The 15,244-nt window shown below is 33.2% G+C and overlaps 1 protein-coding gene across 3 annotated transcripts in view; it reads left to right on the forward strand.

Moving 5' to 3' along the window:
• The window catches only part of VPS13A (vacuolar protein sorting 13 homolog A), a 208,293-nt gene that overhangs the window by 72,168 nt on the left and 120,881 nt on the right, over window positions 1–15,244 (forward strand). For all 3 annotated transcript variants that reach the window (XM_045840536.1, XM_045840537.1, XM_045840535.1), the window contains exons 24-26: window positions 6,787–6,868; window positions 8,102–8,256; window positions 8,571–8,727. In XM_045840536.1, coding sequence (XP_045696492.1) covers window positions 6,787–6,868; window positions 8,102–8,256; window positions 8,571–8,727 — 394 coding nt within the window. The remainder of the gene's footprint in view (window positions 1–6,786; window positions 6,869–8,101; window positions 8,257–8,570; window positions 8,728–15,244) is intronic.

Here is a 15,244-nt window from a genome sequence, read left to right on the forward strand (position 1 = left end):
TTATTCTAGAAATCTTATATTTTTAGATTTTATGTTTAGTACTATGAGCCATTACTTGTTAATATTTTTATATATGGAGTGTTATGAGTCACCATTTTATTTTTATATTTATATTTCTAGTTATTTCAGTTTCATTTCTGAAAAAAACTTTCTCCAGTGAGTTGAATCTGTTTCTGGTTATGTTTTTCTGTAGTGATTTCTGTATCCTTTTCTTTGATCTGTGTCTGTCCTTTCACTAAAAAAAAACCTTTTATCCCCACCTTAGGACATGCTTAGAGGGGGAAGGAAGGGAAGAAGAGAGTGGGAGAAACATCAATGTGAGAGAGAAACATCACTTGGTTGCCTTTCATATGTGCTCCAACCCCTGACCAGGGGACTGAACCTGCGTATCCTGGGCATATGCCATGGATGGGAATTAAACCTTTGACCTTTTGGTTTGTTGGATGACCCCTAACCAAATGAGGCACACCAGCCAGGACTTAATTTTAATTTTTTTTATTTTAAATTTTTTTCTTTTTTTTAATTGTTCTTCAAGTACAGTTATCTCCATTTTCCCTCCACAATTCCCCCCCACCCCAGCCATCCCCACCTCCCACCCTTGATCCTACCCCCATTTGGTTTTGTCCATGGGTCCTTAATACATGTTCCTTGACAACTCTTCCCTTTCTTTCCCCCATTATTCCCCTCCCACTCCCCTCTGGTTACTCTCAGTTTGTACCTAATTTCAATGTCTCTGGTTATATTTTGCTTGCTTGTTTGTTTTGCTGATTAGACTTCAGGAAGATAAACAATCCAATTAAAATTTTAAATTTTTTAAAAACTTTATCCTGTTCAAATTGTTAAGGAGAATTTCTGTGACAGTCTTCTGAGTCTGGTTCTTCCATCAGGTTTATGCTATGCTGACTCCATACCTCTGAGTCTTTTTTGGCTTGATGTTTATTCTCTTTTACACTTCTATTATTTTTTTCTTAAGCTGTTATAACTTTAAGAAAAACTTTGTGTAACTATTAGGTTCTATCTTAGTTATGAGTGATGGCTAAGAGGAATTCCTTCCCTACCCCACTCCCAGACTTAATTGCAGTATAACATGTGTGGGCAAAAGTAGGTTTACAGTTGTAAGTAAACAAAACAGTTTATTCTTATTTTATTATCTGTTAATTATGTTATTTATTTGTATTACAACTGTAAACTTACTTTGCTCACCCTTTATATTCAGAGAGTCTCAAACATATGACCTACACTAGATCATGTTCCTTTTAAAAATCCAATGCTTACATAAAAATAAGCAGAAAATTACCATTTGATCTTTTTTAAAGTGGATTTTTATTTTGTATCAGGCCACATATTTGGAAAAGGACTCTATTTAAGGCTCTCTATTATTTATATTTAACACCTAGCACACTTCTTATTTTTGCATATTTTTATCTTTAATCATAATCACAATCCAGCAAATTACGTGTTATGGTCATTATTTTGCTTGACAAATGCTCTTTTAGAGAGGTTAAATATTTTGCCTAGCTTGTAGCTTGCTAAACCAAAGTTTGAATTCAGGTTTCTTTTTATTTCTTTTTTTAAAACAAATTTCCAGCTGAGATTCTTTCTGCTGTTATCACATAATTTTTTATATATATAAATAAAATAAAATATTTTTTAAACAAAGAATCACCCCTTCATGAATGATTGTTGGGCATGTCTCAGAAACAGACTTTTAGTCACAAGTCTTAAATGTTTTAACATTAAATATATCTTGAAGTTGGGTGTTCCTTTTCACTTTCTGCAGTGATTTTTTAAAAAGTTTTATTGAGGGATAATTGATTAATAAAGTCCTCAAATATTTAATGTGTACATTGAGGTGATTTGATATACATTGTGAAAATTTTTCCCATATCTAGTTAATTAACACATCCATTACCTGTCATATTTATCTCTTTTTTGAGGGGGGAGAAGAATTTAAGTTCTACTCTCCCAGCGTATTTCAATTATACAGTATAGTGTTATCAACTATAGTCACCATATTTTAAATTAGATTCATCTTATAACTAAAAGTTTGTATCTTTAATAAACTTTTCCTTTTTCCTCAACCCCCAGCCCCTGGCATCTACTTTTATACTCTCTGTTTCTTTAAGTTTGACTTTTTTTCTTGTTTTAGATTCCACATATCAGTGACATCATGCAGTATTTGTCTGTTATATCTAGGTGATATATAGTGTTCATTTTCTTACTGATCTTTTGTCTAGATGTTCTGTCCTTTATTGAAAGATGATATTGAAGTATCAAACTATTTGTAGACTTTTTATTTCCTCTCTTTTGTTAATTTTTTCTTCACATATTTTGGGACTTTATTGTTTGGAGTATATATTTATAATTGTTAACATCTTCTTAGTAACTTATTTTCTTTATTATATATGATGACATTTTTTATTTTGTTATAGTTTCTCAGATAAAATCTTTTGTTTGAAATCAGTATAACCACCTATGCTTTGACTGCTATTAGAATATCCTTTTTCATCCTTCATTTCCTATTTATTTTTGTGTTTGGGTCTAAAATTAATCTGTTGTACACAGCATGTAGTTGAATCATATGTATTTTATATGTCTATCCATTCTGCCAGTCAGTGCCTTTTGATTAGATGGTTCTATCTATTTATATTTAAAATACTTATAAGAAAAGACTTCCTTCTGTTATTTTGCTTTTTGTCTTCTATATACCTTACACTCATTTTCTCTATTACTCCCTCTTGGAATTAGTGGGTTTTTGGAGTGAACTGTTTGAGTCCCTTCTAATTTACTTTGTGTATACTTTTAGATATTTTCTTTATGGTTGGTATGTCAATTTTATTTTATTTAACATTCTTAATTTATAATATTGTGTTTTGAGTTCATACCAACTTAACCTCAGTAGCATGCAAAAACTCTTTGCTAATGCAGCTCTGGTCTCCCATTATTAAGGTGTCACAGATTGCATCTTATTGCACTGGGTGCTCAGTATCCATTATAATTTTTAATACTTTTTCTTGTAAGTATGTAGATTAGAAAAATTATAGTTCTGAACTATAAATACAGTAATACTTATGTATATGTCCATTTGTTTATCTTTACTGGAAGTTCTATTTCTAGCTATGGCTTTCTGTTCCTGCCTGTTGTTTTTTACTTCAACCTAAAGGATTCTCTTTGGTGTTTTTTGTTGGTCAAGTCTAATGGTAAAACACTTCTTTGGATATTGTTTGTCTAGCAGTGTCTTAATTTCAATTTTTTAAAGATAGTTTTGTCATACATAAAATTCTTGGTTCACCTTTATATTCTTTTAGCCCTTTCAATGTCATTCCATTACTTTTTGTCTTTCATGGATTCTAATGAGAAACCGATTGCTAGTTTAATGAGGATACCTAGTATGTGGCAAGTAGCTTCTCTCTTTGAGTGTCTTTTAGCTGATCATATTTCTGTATTGATTTATTTGAGTTACTTTGATTTAGTGAACTTGTTGGTTTTTTAAGATTCATGTGTTTTTCAGATTTGGGGACATATTTCTTTTTGTAACTCCTATCTTACTGATATTTTCACTTATGATCTTGTTCTTTTATTTTTCTTTAGCTCTTTCCTTGAGGTTCTTTCTAGCTCTCTGAGTGTATTTAAGACAGTTTAAAGTGGTTTTCTTTGCAGTTAAGGCCAATACTTGTGCTTTCTCTTGTACTGTTTCTGTTATTTTTTTTTCTCTGTGTATGGGCCACACTTCCTTGTTTCTTTGAATGCATTATTCTATTGTAACCTGAAGAATTATGAGAAAAGAAAATTTTAGACCAATGTGTTCATTAACATAGATGTAAAAATTCTTAACAACTAGTACAACCAAATAGTATGATATTTAAAAATATAATACACCATGACCAAAAGCATTTACTCTAAGAATGGAAAAATGGTTCACCAATCAGTGTTATTAACCACATTCATGGAGTAAAGGAGAAAAGTATATGATCATCTCAATAGAAGAGGAAAAAGCATTGACAAAATCCAACAACCATTCATGGTAAAAACTGTTAAACTGACAATGAAAAATAGCTTCCTCACCCTGGTAAGGGACATACAGGGAAAAATCTATGACTGATATATTCTTAATTTGAAAAAAACTGATTGCTTTCTTTCAGATCAAGATCAAGAATAGTATAAGGATGGTTGTTCTCACCACTTCTGTTTAGACTTAAACTAAAGGTTCTAGTAAAGAAGAATAAAGATGGGATGGAAATAGTAAAATTATCTTTATTTGCAGATTACATAATCATTGATGCAGAAAGTTCTAAGGAATGTAGAGAAATATGAATAGTAATAGTAAGCAAGTTTTACAAGGTTGCAGGAAACATAGCAGTATAATTGTTTCTAAAAATGAAATTTAGAAAAATATCATTATTAATAGCATTAAAAAGGGTTAAATATATAGGAAGAATTAATGAAAGAAATACAAATACTATATACTGATAATTACACAACATTTCTGAAAAAAAGAAGACCTAAATAAGGGGAATGATATACATAATCAAGGTTGGAGGGCTGAATTTATTAAGATGGCAATTCTCACCAAACTCTGTAGGTTTCTTACAATCAAAATACCAAAAAAATGTTTCTTCTGGAAACTAACAAGCTTATTATAAAATACAGTGGTAATGCAAAGGATACATTTTTGGCAAAACAATTTTGGATAAGAATAATGTTGTAGGTTATCTGATACTTTATTTCAAGGTTTATTTTATAGCTACTTTATTCCAGAAAGTGCTGTAGTGGCATATGAATAGACATTATAATAAGTCAGTAAAGTAGAATAGAGTCCAGAAATAAATCTACAGTATAATACATGATTAATACATATTTGATTTCTTACAAAGATATCAGTTTAACTAAGTGAGGGAAGAATAGTTCTTAACAACAAATGGTTCTGAAAAACTAGATTATTATGTGGAAAAAATATGTAAAAAAAATAAATGAATATCAACCCTTACCTTAAAACATGAATGGAGTTTAACTGGAAATGGAACATAGACCCAAATGTAAATGCCCAAGGGTATAAAGTTTCTTTAACAAAAAAATTTAAGTGAAAATGTTTGAGTCCTTGTGGTAAGTGAAGATATCTTGGGTTTTAAAAAGTGCAAATATAGAAGAAAAATACATTTCATGAAAATTAAAATTTTCTGATTTTTTAAAGACACTTAAAAATGAAAAAGGCAAACGATCAATTGGGAAAAACACTTGAAATACGTGCAACTTAAAAAAGACTTGTCCAACATACTTGTATATAAGGAAGCCAGCAGCCAGATAAGAAATGACTTAGGTGTGTGACTTTATTTATTACTCAGCAGGAAAAAGCAAAGGCAAACTACTATTTTATGGCTTTAGATGTAAAAAAAATTATTACATTAAAATGAAAATTAGGGCAGCATGGTCATTATGTTTTGGGAGCATGTGTAATGATTCTGAGGAGCACAAGAGAGGCTTCTGAGTTGATGGTAGTGTTCTGTTGCTGGGTCTAGATTTTGTGTGCATGAGTGCGTTTACTTTTTGGAAAGTTATTGAGCTATGTACTTACAGTTAATGTGCTCCTATGTAGTTGGTTATTTTTTAATAAAAATGTATCTTCAAAATGAACAGGATTCTGAGAAGGACAAACACAAATAACCCATAAAACTTCAATGTGATGTGTAACTTATGCATTTGTGAAATTGTAATTAAAACTAGGGTGAAACTGGCAGTGATATTGGTAAAGTTTAAAATGTCTGAAAACATTAAGCTTTCTTGAGGATATGGAGCCATACAAACTCTAATCTGCTGACATTAGTGTAATGTGTTGCAACCACTTGTGAATACAGTTTTGTAGGACTTAGAAAGGTGAACATATGCATTTCCATTCTTTGATATATACACCATGGAAAGTCTTGCATGAGCACCTGGGTCAGGTTCAAGGATGCTTATAGTGCCACTGTGAGTGAAAGCAAAAACCTGTGAACAATACAAATATTTATCAACAGTGTAAGGGACAATGAAGTAGTGGTTTGTACATCCATGGAATTCACTATAGCAGTGAGAATGAGTAAACTGTCAATGCAGATAAAATTGAAGGTTGTTTTGTAGAATAATATTACCCCAAAATACATGCAGTGTTTTTTTTTTTCTACAGTATAGAAAGATGCAGAGGTAAATGCATTATTTAGAGACTCATCCATAGGTTTAGAAAAGCAAACTAAATACAAGCAAGATCATGATCATTGGTAGCGAAGGTGATCAAAGGAGGAGCCCAGAAGGTGTTTCTAGGTAGATAGGGTATGGCTTGTTTCTTGGCCTGGGTGAAAGGTTCAGGAGTGTCTTTTATTATGATTTTCAAACTGCATTACGTGTTTTTTTATGCTATATTTCCCAGAACAGTAAGTAAATTTACTGAAATATCTTATAAAAATTCAAAATAAAATTGCAAATTCCTCAACTGTATAGGCTTTAAATCTTTGAGACTTTTTGTTGTTCCTCATGGATGTCATGAAGGTGGCTTCCTTATTTTGCAAGGCATTGAGTTTAGATATACCTAAGGTCACTTTCTACTTAAAGTCTGTCAGTGGGGAAATTATTAAAATAGCTCTAACGTTTATATTTAACCCTGAAATATAATAATCACTTCTTGAAATATATATCTTATCATTTATTTGTCTAATTCAGACTGGATTTTTTCTCTTTTGAGGGAGGTGTCTGAATTGTCTTAGAACCTTGAATAAAGTCTTTGTGCTAATTAACAGTGAATTACTTTTCTTTCAGATGCAAAGGTCCACTTCTCTGGGAGCGTCACAGATACCACAGAAAGTGATTCCTCTATTGGAACTGAAACTTGTGGAAGATGGTAATATGAAACAGCTTTAGAAAATTTTCCTTATTACAAATATCTTACAGAAATAATTTTCATGTTGAAACCATGTAAAAATTTCAGGCAATAGATATTTGTATGTTTTCCAGAAATTTTACTAGAATTCCCTTAAATCACTATAATTTGGATGTCCCTTAAAGTTACTTTTGCAGTGGGATTTTTGATACATAAAAGTTAAACTCAATTACAAGAACATCTAATAATTTAATCATCTTAATCCTACTGTGAGCTAAGAGATCCCATTAAACTTTATAGATATCTAATTCATGTGATACGTAGGTATTGGAGAATTTCGTTATTGTAAGTTTATTTTTACTTTATATATTTTCCTTTTTTGTTTTTTATTATTAAAGGAGTAAAACCAAGCCTTAATATGTATTTACACAAGAAAACTGGTAAATATTTTGACATCAAATAGATGTCAAAATGGCCACATTGGAAAGACAAATAAATATAATTTTCAGTTTTTAAGACTTCTAAAACTGCTCAATATTAAATAACAGAAATTGCCATGTTGGCTTTCAGTTTTCTAAAGAATGTTTTTCTTTGTGTGTGGTGACCAGGGTAGGGGTGGAGGGAAGGGAGAAGGTGTTGTTTGTGAGGTCATCTACCCTAAATTCGATCTTAGGTTATTAGAGATATATTTCAGCTTGTCTTAGTTTCCTTTAAGCCTTTTTTTTAATGGTTTTAAGTTTCTTACATTTTTTTAAAGTAGCAAATTCTAGAAATTTATTATCACGTATGTATTTATATATGTATGTATATGAAGTGGTACTCCATCTCAATTTCTCCATTCAAACTTCAGGACCTGCCTTCTGCTTTTAACATTGCAGAGTTTTTAACTAGGTCCTTTTTTGCTCTCTAGATGTGAACATATTAGTGTGTTGGTTATTCACAATGTGGTAATCATTGGTATTGTCATGTGCTATAAAATTTTCTTTTAACCATTTTTAGATAGATCAATGGTTTTACAAGTTCATTAAGATAAAGAATACATTTTATAAATTTCAGTACTTTTTTGTCATCAAGAATGTTATTCAGACATAATCTCTAAACTTTAAGTTTTATTTTCTCATCTTTATATTATAAATTTTTGAAAGAGACCCTTTTTGGTGTTTTATTGATCATGTTTACTTTAGAAACATTATAAGTATGTTATTAAATAAATCATTTTGGTGATTGATTTAAACAATGCTCTGGGATATTTAGATTCAGAGGAGGAATTTTATGATGCACCATGTAGTCCCTTGGAAGAACCTTCTCAGCCAACAACTAAAGTTAAAAGTTGTCAACCAAAAGAGGTCCAAAAGCTGGATTGTTCAAAAAATATAATTCAGTATAAAATAAGATTTGAAGTACCAGAGGTATGTACCATTGTAAAATTGATATGGTGTATTTAAATTACTATTTTTACTATGCACAGTTTATTTATGTAGTGTCATTACTAATGCATACTGTTGCTTTCATCCTATTTAAGCTGAACCTAGATGTTATTGTGTTGTTCCCCCTTCTTTTCTTTGTTTGTGATGTATATTTGTGTGGTTATATAATTTTTCTATATTTTAAGTACATATCATTTATATTGTATGTATACCTCATATATCCATACATAACTGTCATCCACATAAGCAGTTCTTTGATTTAGATAATACTAGTTTCTTTTTTCTTTCTTCTCCAGGTATCAGTTCAATTTTATCACCTTGTTGAAGATTGTGAACTACCTGTGGTAGAAATTCTTGTTTTAGGATTGGGCACAGAAGTAGAGCTTAGAACATTTGATTTGAAAGCCACTGCCTTTTTGAAAGAATTCTGCTTAAAATGCCCGGAATACTTGGGTAAGAATCTGTGTTTTAAAATAAATAATTTTATTGCTCAACTGACTACCGTAGAGTTTTTCATTCTCTAGGCATTAAATAAATACATTTGCTAAAACATTCTCAGAAACATTATCAATTAGTTTTTAACTTTTATCTTATACTTAGGAATCTAGGTAGACAAGAGAGAAAATGAAGACAATTGTTTTTATTATGGAAAATAAAAGTCATGGTTTAATTATAAATCTGTCTAACTGAATTCTACAACATTAAATTTGTTTTTGATTAATATTGTAACAGTTTACCACAGACTTAGTGTCTTAAAACAATACTAATTTATTATCTTAAATTTCTTTAGATCAGAAGCCTTACGTAAGTCTCAACAGGCATAAATTAAGGTGTCAAGAGAGGAATTAACTATTTTTGGAGCCTATAGGGCAAGATTGATTTCCTTTTTCACTCAGACATTGACAGAATTCAGTTCCGTGTGGCTTAAGTCTGTTTCCCTGCTGATTATTAGGCAAGGGCTGTCCTTAGCTCCTAGTGGAATCTCTGGGTTCTTGTACCTAGTCCCTTATATCTCTGAACAAATGCAGGGTATTAGATTCTTCTTATGATGTCATCTCTCTAACTCATTCTTTTGCTTTTTGATTCCACTCTTAAAAGCTCAAGTTATTAGATTGGGCATATGTGGACAGTCCAGGATAATTTTCCCTTAACTTTAGCTCCACAAAGTCCATTTTTTCATATGAGATAACATATTTTCAGGTTTTGGGAATTAAAGCATGGACATCCTTGGAGGGAGGAGTGTTATTCTGCCTACCACAAACACTGTACGTCCCATAATCATAATGGATAAATTATATGATACCTTAGAAAATATTTCCATTTGCTATGTTAGGCATTTAGGAGGGTATTATTCATATTTCTTCCTTATCCTTTGGGCGTTTTCCCTAAAAGATAATTCTGAGTGGTTGATGGAATGATCAAGGCAAACTTTTTATTTCCAATTTAGATGCCTATTAAGCTTCTTTTTCTTTACTAATTACTCTGGTGACGACTTCTGAACCATGTTCAATAGAAATGGTGAGAGTGAGCATCCTTGTCTGGTTTCTGATCTTAGAGGAAAAGCTTCTAGCTTTTTATCACTGAGTATGATCTTAACTATGGTTATGTTATATATGGCAGTTATTATGTGGAGGTATGTTTTCTCTGTGCTCTGTTGAGAGTTTTTGCCGTAAAGGGATACTGAATTTTCTCATGTGCTTTCTCTGCTGTTGAGATTTTTGTATGATTTTTATCCTTGATTTTGTTAATGTGGTATATCACATTGATTGATTTGTGGATATTGAACTATCTTTATATCCTTGGAATGAATTCTACTTGTTCATGGTATATGATCCTCTTAATGTATTGTTATATTCACTTTGCCAATATTTTGGTGAGGATTTTTGCATCAATATTCATCAAGGGCACTGCTGTAATTATTTCTTGTGGCATCCTTATATGGTTTTAGTAATTCTGTCCTCTTAAAATGAATTTGAAAGTGTTTCTTCCTTTTATTTTTTTGAAAAATTTGAGAAGTATTTAGTGCTAATTCTTCTCTGATATTTGGCAGAATTCACCAGTGAAGTCATTTGGTCCTGTGCTTTTGTTTGTTGAAAGGTGTTTGACTGCTGGTTGACTCTCCTTACTAGTAATTGGTTTACTCAGATTTTCTGTTTCTTGATGATTCACTCTTGAAAGGATTTATGTTTTTAGGAATTTATCCATTTCTTCTAGGTGTCCAATTTGGTGGCTTATAATTTTTCATGGTAGTCTCATGAACCTTTGTAGTTACTAGCTTATCTGTTTAATGTCTCCTCTTTCATTTTTATTTGAGTCCTCTCTTGGTGAATCTGTAGTAGCTAAAGATTAGTCAATTTTCTCTTTTCAAATATTCAGCTTTAGTTTTATTTATTTTTTCTATTGTTTTTTACTTTACATTTCTGATATTTTTTTATCTCCTTTATTCTATTAATGTTTGATTACATTTGTTCTTTTTCTGGTTCCTCAAGGTGTAAAGCTAAGTAGCTTATTTGAGATTTATCTTGTTCCTTGAGGTAGGTGTTTATCACTATAAACTCCTATCTTAGAACTGCTTTTACTACATCCCATAAGTTACTGTATTCCCATTTTTGTTTGTTTCAAGGTATCTTTAAAACTTTCTTTTGATTTCTTCATTGACCAAATAGTAAAACTGTCACTATTACAGATAACATGATATTATATGTAAAAAAAGCTAGAGTCTCCACCAAAAAAAATCCTTTAAAATAGGCAAATTCAGTAAAGTTGCAGGATTCAAAATCAATATACAAAAATTTGTTGTTTCTATACATTAACAAAAAATACTAGAAAGAGAAATTAAATTAACAATCCTGTTTACAGTTGCATCAAAAAGAATAAAATACCTAGGAATAAATTTAACCAAGAATGTAAAAAGGTTGTACATTGAAAACTATGACATTGATGAAAGGAAATTGAGAAAGACACAAATAAATGAAAAGTTACCTTGTGCTCATGAATTGGAAGAATTAATATTGTTAAAATGTTCATTATACTGAAAGCAATCTACAGATTCAATGAAAACACTGCCAAATTTCAGTGACATTTCTCACAGAAATAAACAAAAGAATCCTAAAATTTGTGTGCAATCACAAAAGATCCCAAATACCCAAGGCAGTCTTGAGAAAGAAGATCAAAACTGAAGGCATGGCATTCCTTGATATCAAACTACATTATAAAGCTATAATAATGAAAACAATATGGTACTGACAAACAAGTGGTATAGATCGATGGAACATAAGAGAAAGTCCAGAAATAAACTCATGTATCAAATTAACTTATGACAAAGGAGTCAAGAATATACCTGGGGAAAGGACAGTTTCTTCAATAACTGGTATTGGGAAACTGAACAAACACAATGAAACCAGACCACAGTCTTACACCATATACAGGTCTATCTGGAAAAAATCCAACCACTGTTATTTTTTCGTTGGTTTTTTTTTTTTTTTTTACATCTGGTTGGCAACTTTTTTTTCATTTATTAAGCATATTTTATTGATTATGCTATTATATTTGTCCCATTTTTTCCTCCTTTGTCCTCCTTTGCCCATTACCTCCATTGCTCCAACAATCCCCCCTCCCTTAGTTCATGTCCATGGGTCATACATGTAAATTCTTTATCTTCTTCATTTCCTATACTGTTCTTAACCTCCCCCTGTCTATTTTGTACCTACCAATTATGTTTCTTATTCCTGTATCTTTTCCCCCATTTCCCCGCTTAACCCAACCTGCTGATAGCCTTCCATGTGATCTCTATTTATATGATTCTGTTCCTGTTCTAATTGTTTGCTTAGTATGGTTTTGTTTTTTTAGATTCAGTTGTTAATAGTTGGGTTTGTTGTTATTTTACTGTTCACAGTTTTGATCTTCTTTTGGTTAGATAAGGTCCTTTAACATTTCATATGATAAGGCCTTGGTGATGGTGAACTCCTTTGGCTTTACCTTATCTGGGAAGCACTTTATCTACCCTCCCATTCTAAATGATAGCTTTGCTGGAGACAGTAATCTTGGATGTAGGTCCTTGCTTTTTACGACTTTGAATGCTGCTTTCCAGTCCTTTCTTGCTTGCAAGGTTTCTTTTGAGAAATCAGCTGACAGTCTTATGGGAACTCCTTTGTAGGTAACTCTTCTCTCCACTTTCTGCTTTTAATTCTCTCTTTATATTTAACCTTTGGCATTTTTTTTAAAAGATTTTATTTTTATTTTTAGAGAGGGAAGGGAGGGAGGGAGAGAGAGAGAGAGAGAGAGAGAGAGAGAGAGAGGGAGAGAGAGAGAGAGAGAGGGAGAGAGGGAGAGAGAAACATCCATGTGCGGTTGCTGGGGGTTCTGGCCTGCAAGCCAGGAATGTACCCTGGCTGGGAATCAAACCTGGGACACTTTGATTCCCAGCCCGCGCTCAATCCACTGAGCTATGCCAGCCAGGGCTTAACCTTTGGCATTTTAATTACGATGTGTCTTGGTGTGACCCTCTTTGGGTCCAACTTGTTTGGGACTCTCTGTGCTTCCTGAACTTGAATGTGTATTTCCTTTGTCAAATTGGGGAAGTTCTCTTTCATTATTTTTTTAAATAAGTTTTCAATTTCTTGCTCTATTCTTCTCTTTCTAGCACCCCTATGATTTGGAAGTTGAAATGTTTAAAGTTGTCCCAGAGGTTCTTAAGCCTCTCCACATTTTTTTCTGAATTCTTGTTTCTTTTTTCTGTCCCAAGTGAATGTTTATTTTTTCCCTTTGTTCCAGATCATTGATTTGAATCCCAACATCCTTTCCTTCACTTTTGGTCCCCTGTATAGTTTTCTTTATTTCACTTTGTATAGCCTTCACTCTTTCCTTTATTTTGCATTCATACTCAGTCACTTCTGTGAGCATCCTGATTACCAATGTTTCGAACTCTGCATCTGATAGGTGGGCCCTTTAAACACACTCTCCTGAGAGACTAGCAGTTTCTTCCACTGCCCCAAACCTCACTGCTTTTTCCAGCCAGTGGTTATGAGGCTTTATTTTCCTGACTCCAGAACCCTGGCCTGCACAGTCCGGCTTGGGTCTGGGATCACTTATTCCCCAGTTGTTCCTCCCAGGTTTATCCACTGCACATGAATGTGGGACTGCCCATCCCACTGGCCACTACCACTGCCTTGTTACCACCACCTCACCATCCCACACCATGTCCTCTCTGCCCCAGCTCCCTGTTTTCACCTCTCCTATACATCTGAATAAATGTTTCTTCTTTAAAACCTTGGTTGTTAGACTTCCATACAGTTCAATTTTCTGGCAGTTCTGGTTGTTTTTTTGTTTTTAGAGTGGTTGTTATCCTTCTTATGGTTGTGTGAGGAGGCAAAGTGTGTCTATATATGCCTCCATCTTGGCTGAAACCAGCCATTGTTAATATAATGAGGATGGTTTGTTCTACATCAATGTAACCTGGCAGCCAAGGACATTGGACTAGAATGTGTATGCATGAACAATGACAACTTCGCTGTACTAGTCAGTGGGGTTGGCACATGCTGTTGAGCGAATGTATGTGCTGTGCGGCCCTCACAATCAAAATGACTAATTGAGTAGAGCAGCGAATCTACATCAAATTTTATGTGAAGCTTGAACATTCCTCTGTGGAAAATATTTGGATGGTTCAGAATGCTTTCAAGCTGATACAATGAGTGCAGCGCAAATGAAAGTGTGGCACAAATGCTTCAAAGATGATTGATAGTCTGTTGACAGTGATCCATATTCCGGATGTCCTGCAAGAAGCAGAACACCTGAGAATGTTGAACATGTACAGGCTGCTGTCAACAAAGATTGGTGACTGACAGTGTGAGAACTAGAAGCTGATCTGGGGATTCCAAAAACTACTGTGTCTGAGATTTTGATGCAGGATCTGGGTATGAAACGTGTCATGGCAAAATTCATTCCAGATCTTCTGCTACAAAAGAAGAAGTAACATTGTGCTGTAGTTGCCAATGACTTGATTCAAACCTCTGCCAGTGAACCGGATTTCCTCAAGAAGGTCATAAATGGAGTTATTGACTCATGAGTGTACAGCTTTGATCCAGAAATAAAGGCCAACTGTCCCAATGGAAGTAACCTGGTTCTCCACGCTCAAAAAATGTGTAACAAAGTCACAACAAGATCAAGATATGTGAACTGTGTTTTTTGATTGGGAAGGTACTGTCCATCATGAGTATGCTCCTCTAGGCCAAAAAATTAATAAAGAGTACTACCTAAATGTTTTTCATCAGTGAGAGGTGCAATACAATGAAAACAGCTGCAGCTATGGGCCACTGAGATTGGCAACTTCATCATGACAACATGCCCACTTACACATCACATCTTGTGCTGAGTTTTTTTGTAAAACATCAAATTACTTAGATGACTCAGCCCCCGCTACAGCCCAGATTTGGTGCCTTGTGACTTCTGGCTTTTCCCCCAAAAAAATCACCTTTGAAAAGGAAGAGATTTCAGACCATCAGTGAAATTCAGGAAAATAGGAGGGGGCAGCTGATGGAAATTCCAACAAAGCATTTTGAAGAGTGTTTTGAACAGTGGAAGAGACACTGAGAGAGCTGTGGGAGGTCCCAACGTGTCTACTTTGAAGGGGACTGGGGCATCATTGTCCTATGTACAATTTTTTTTTTATTTCTCGTATCTTCTTCAGTAGATGTCTCTATTTTTCATATTACGTGGTTTGATACTTTCTGGATAGACCTCATAGAAAAGTTAACTCAAAAGGGTCTAAAGACTTGAATGTAAGAGTTAAAACAATAAAACTTCCAGAAGAAAACATGGCCAGTAGGCTTCTTGACATTGGTCTTAGTAATGATTTTTTTGAATCTGACTTCAGAACCAAAGGTGACAAAAACCAAAAATAACCATGTGGGACTACATTAAACTGAAAAACTTCTGCATAGCAATGGAAATTGTCACTAAATGAAAAGGCAAC

This window comes from Phyllostomus hastatus, unplaced genomic scaffold, assembly GCF_019186645.2.
Source record: "Phyllostomus hastatus isolate PE091 unplaced genomic scaffold, TTU_PhHast_1.1 phas_contig_34, whole genome shotgun sequence".
Lineage (NCBI taxonomy): Eukaryota > Metazoa > Chordata > Mammalia > Chiroptera > Phyllostomidae > Phyllostomus > Phyllostomus hastatus.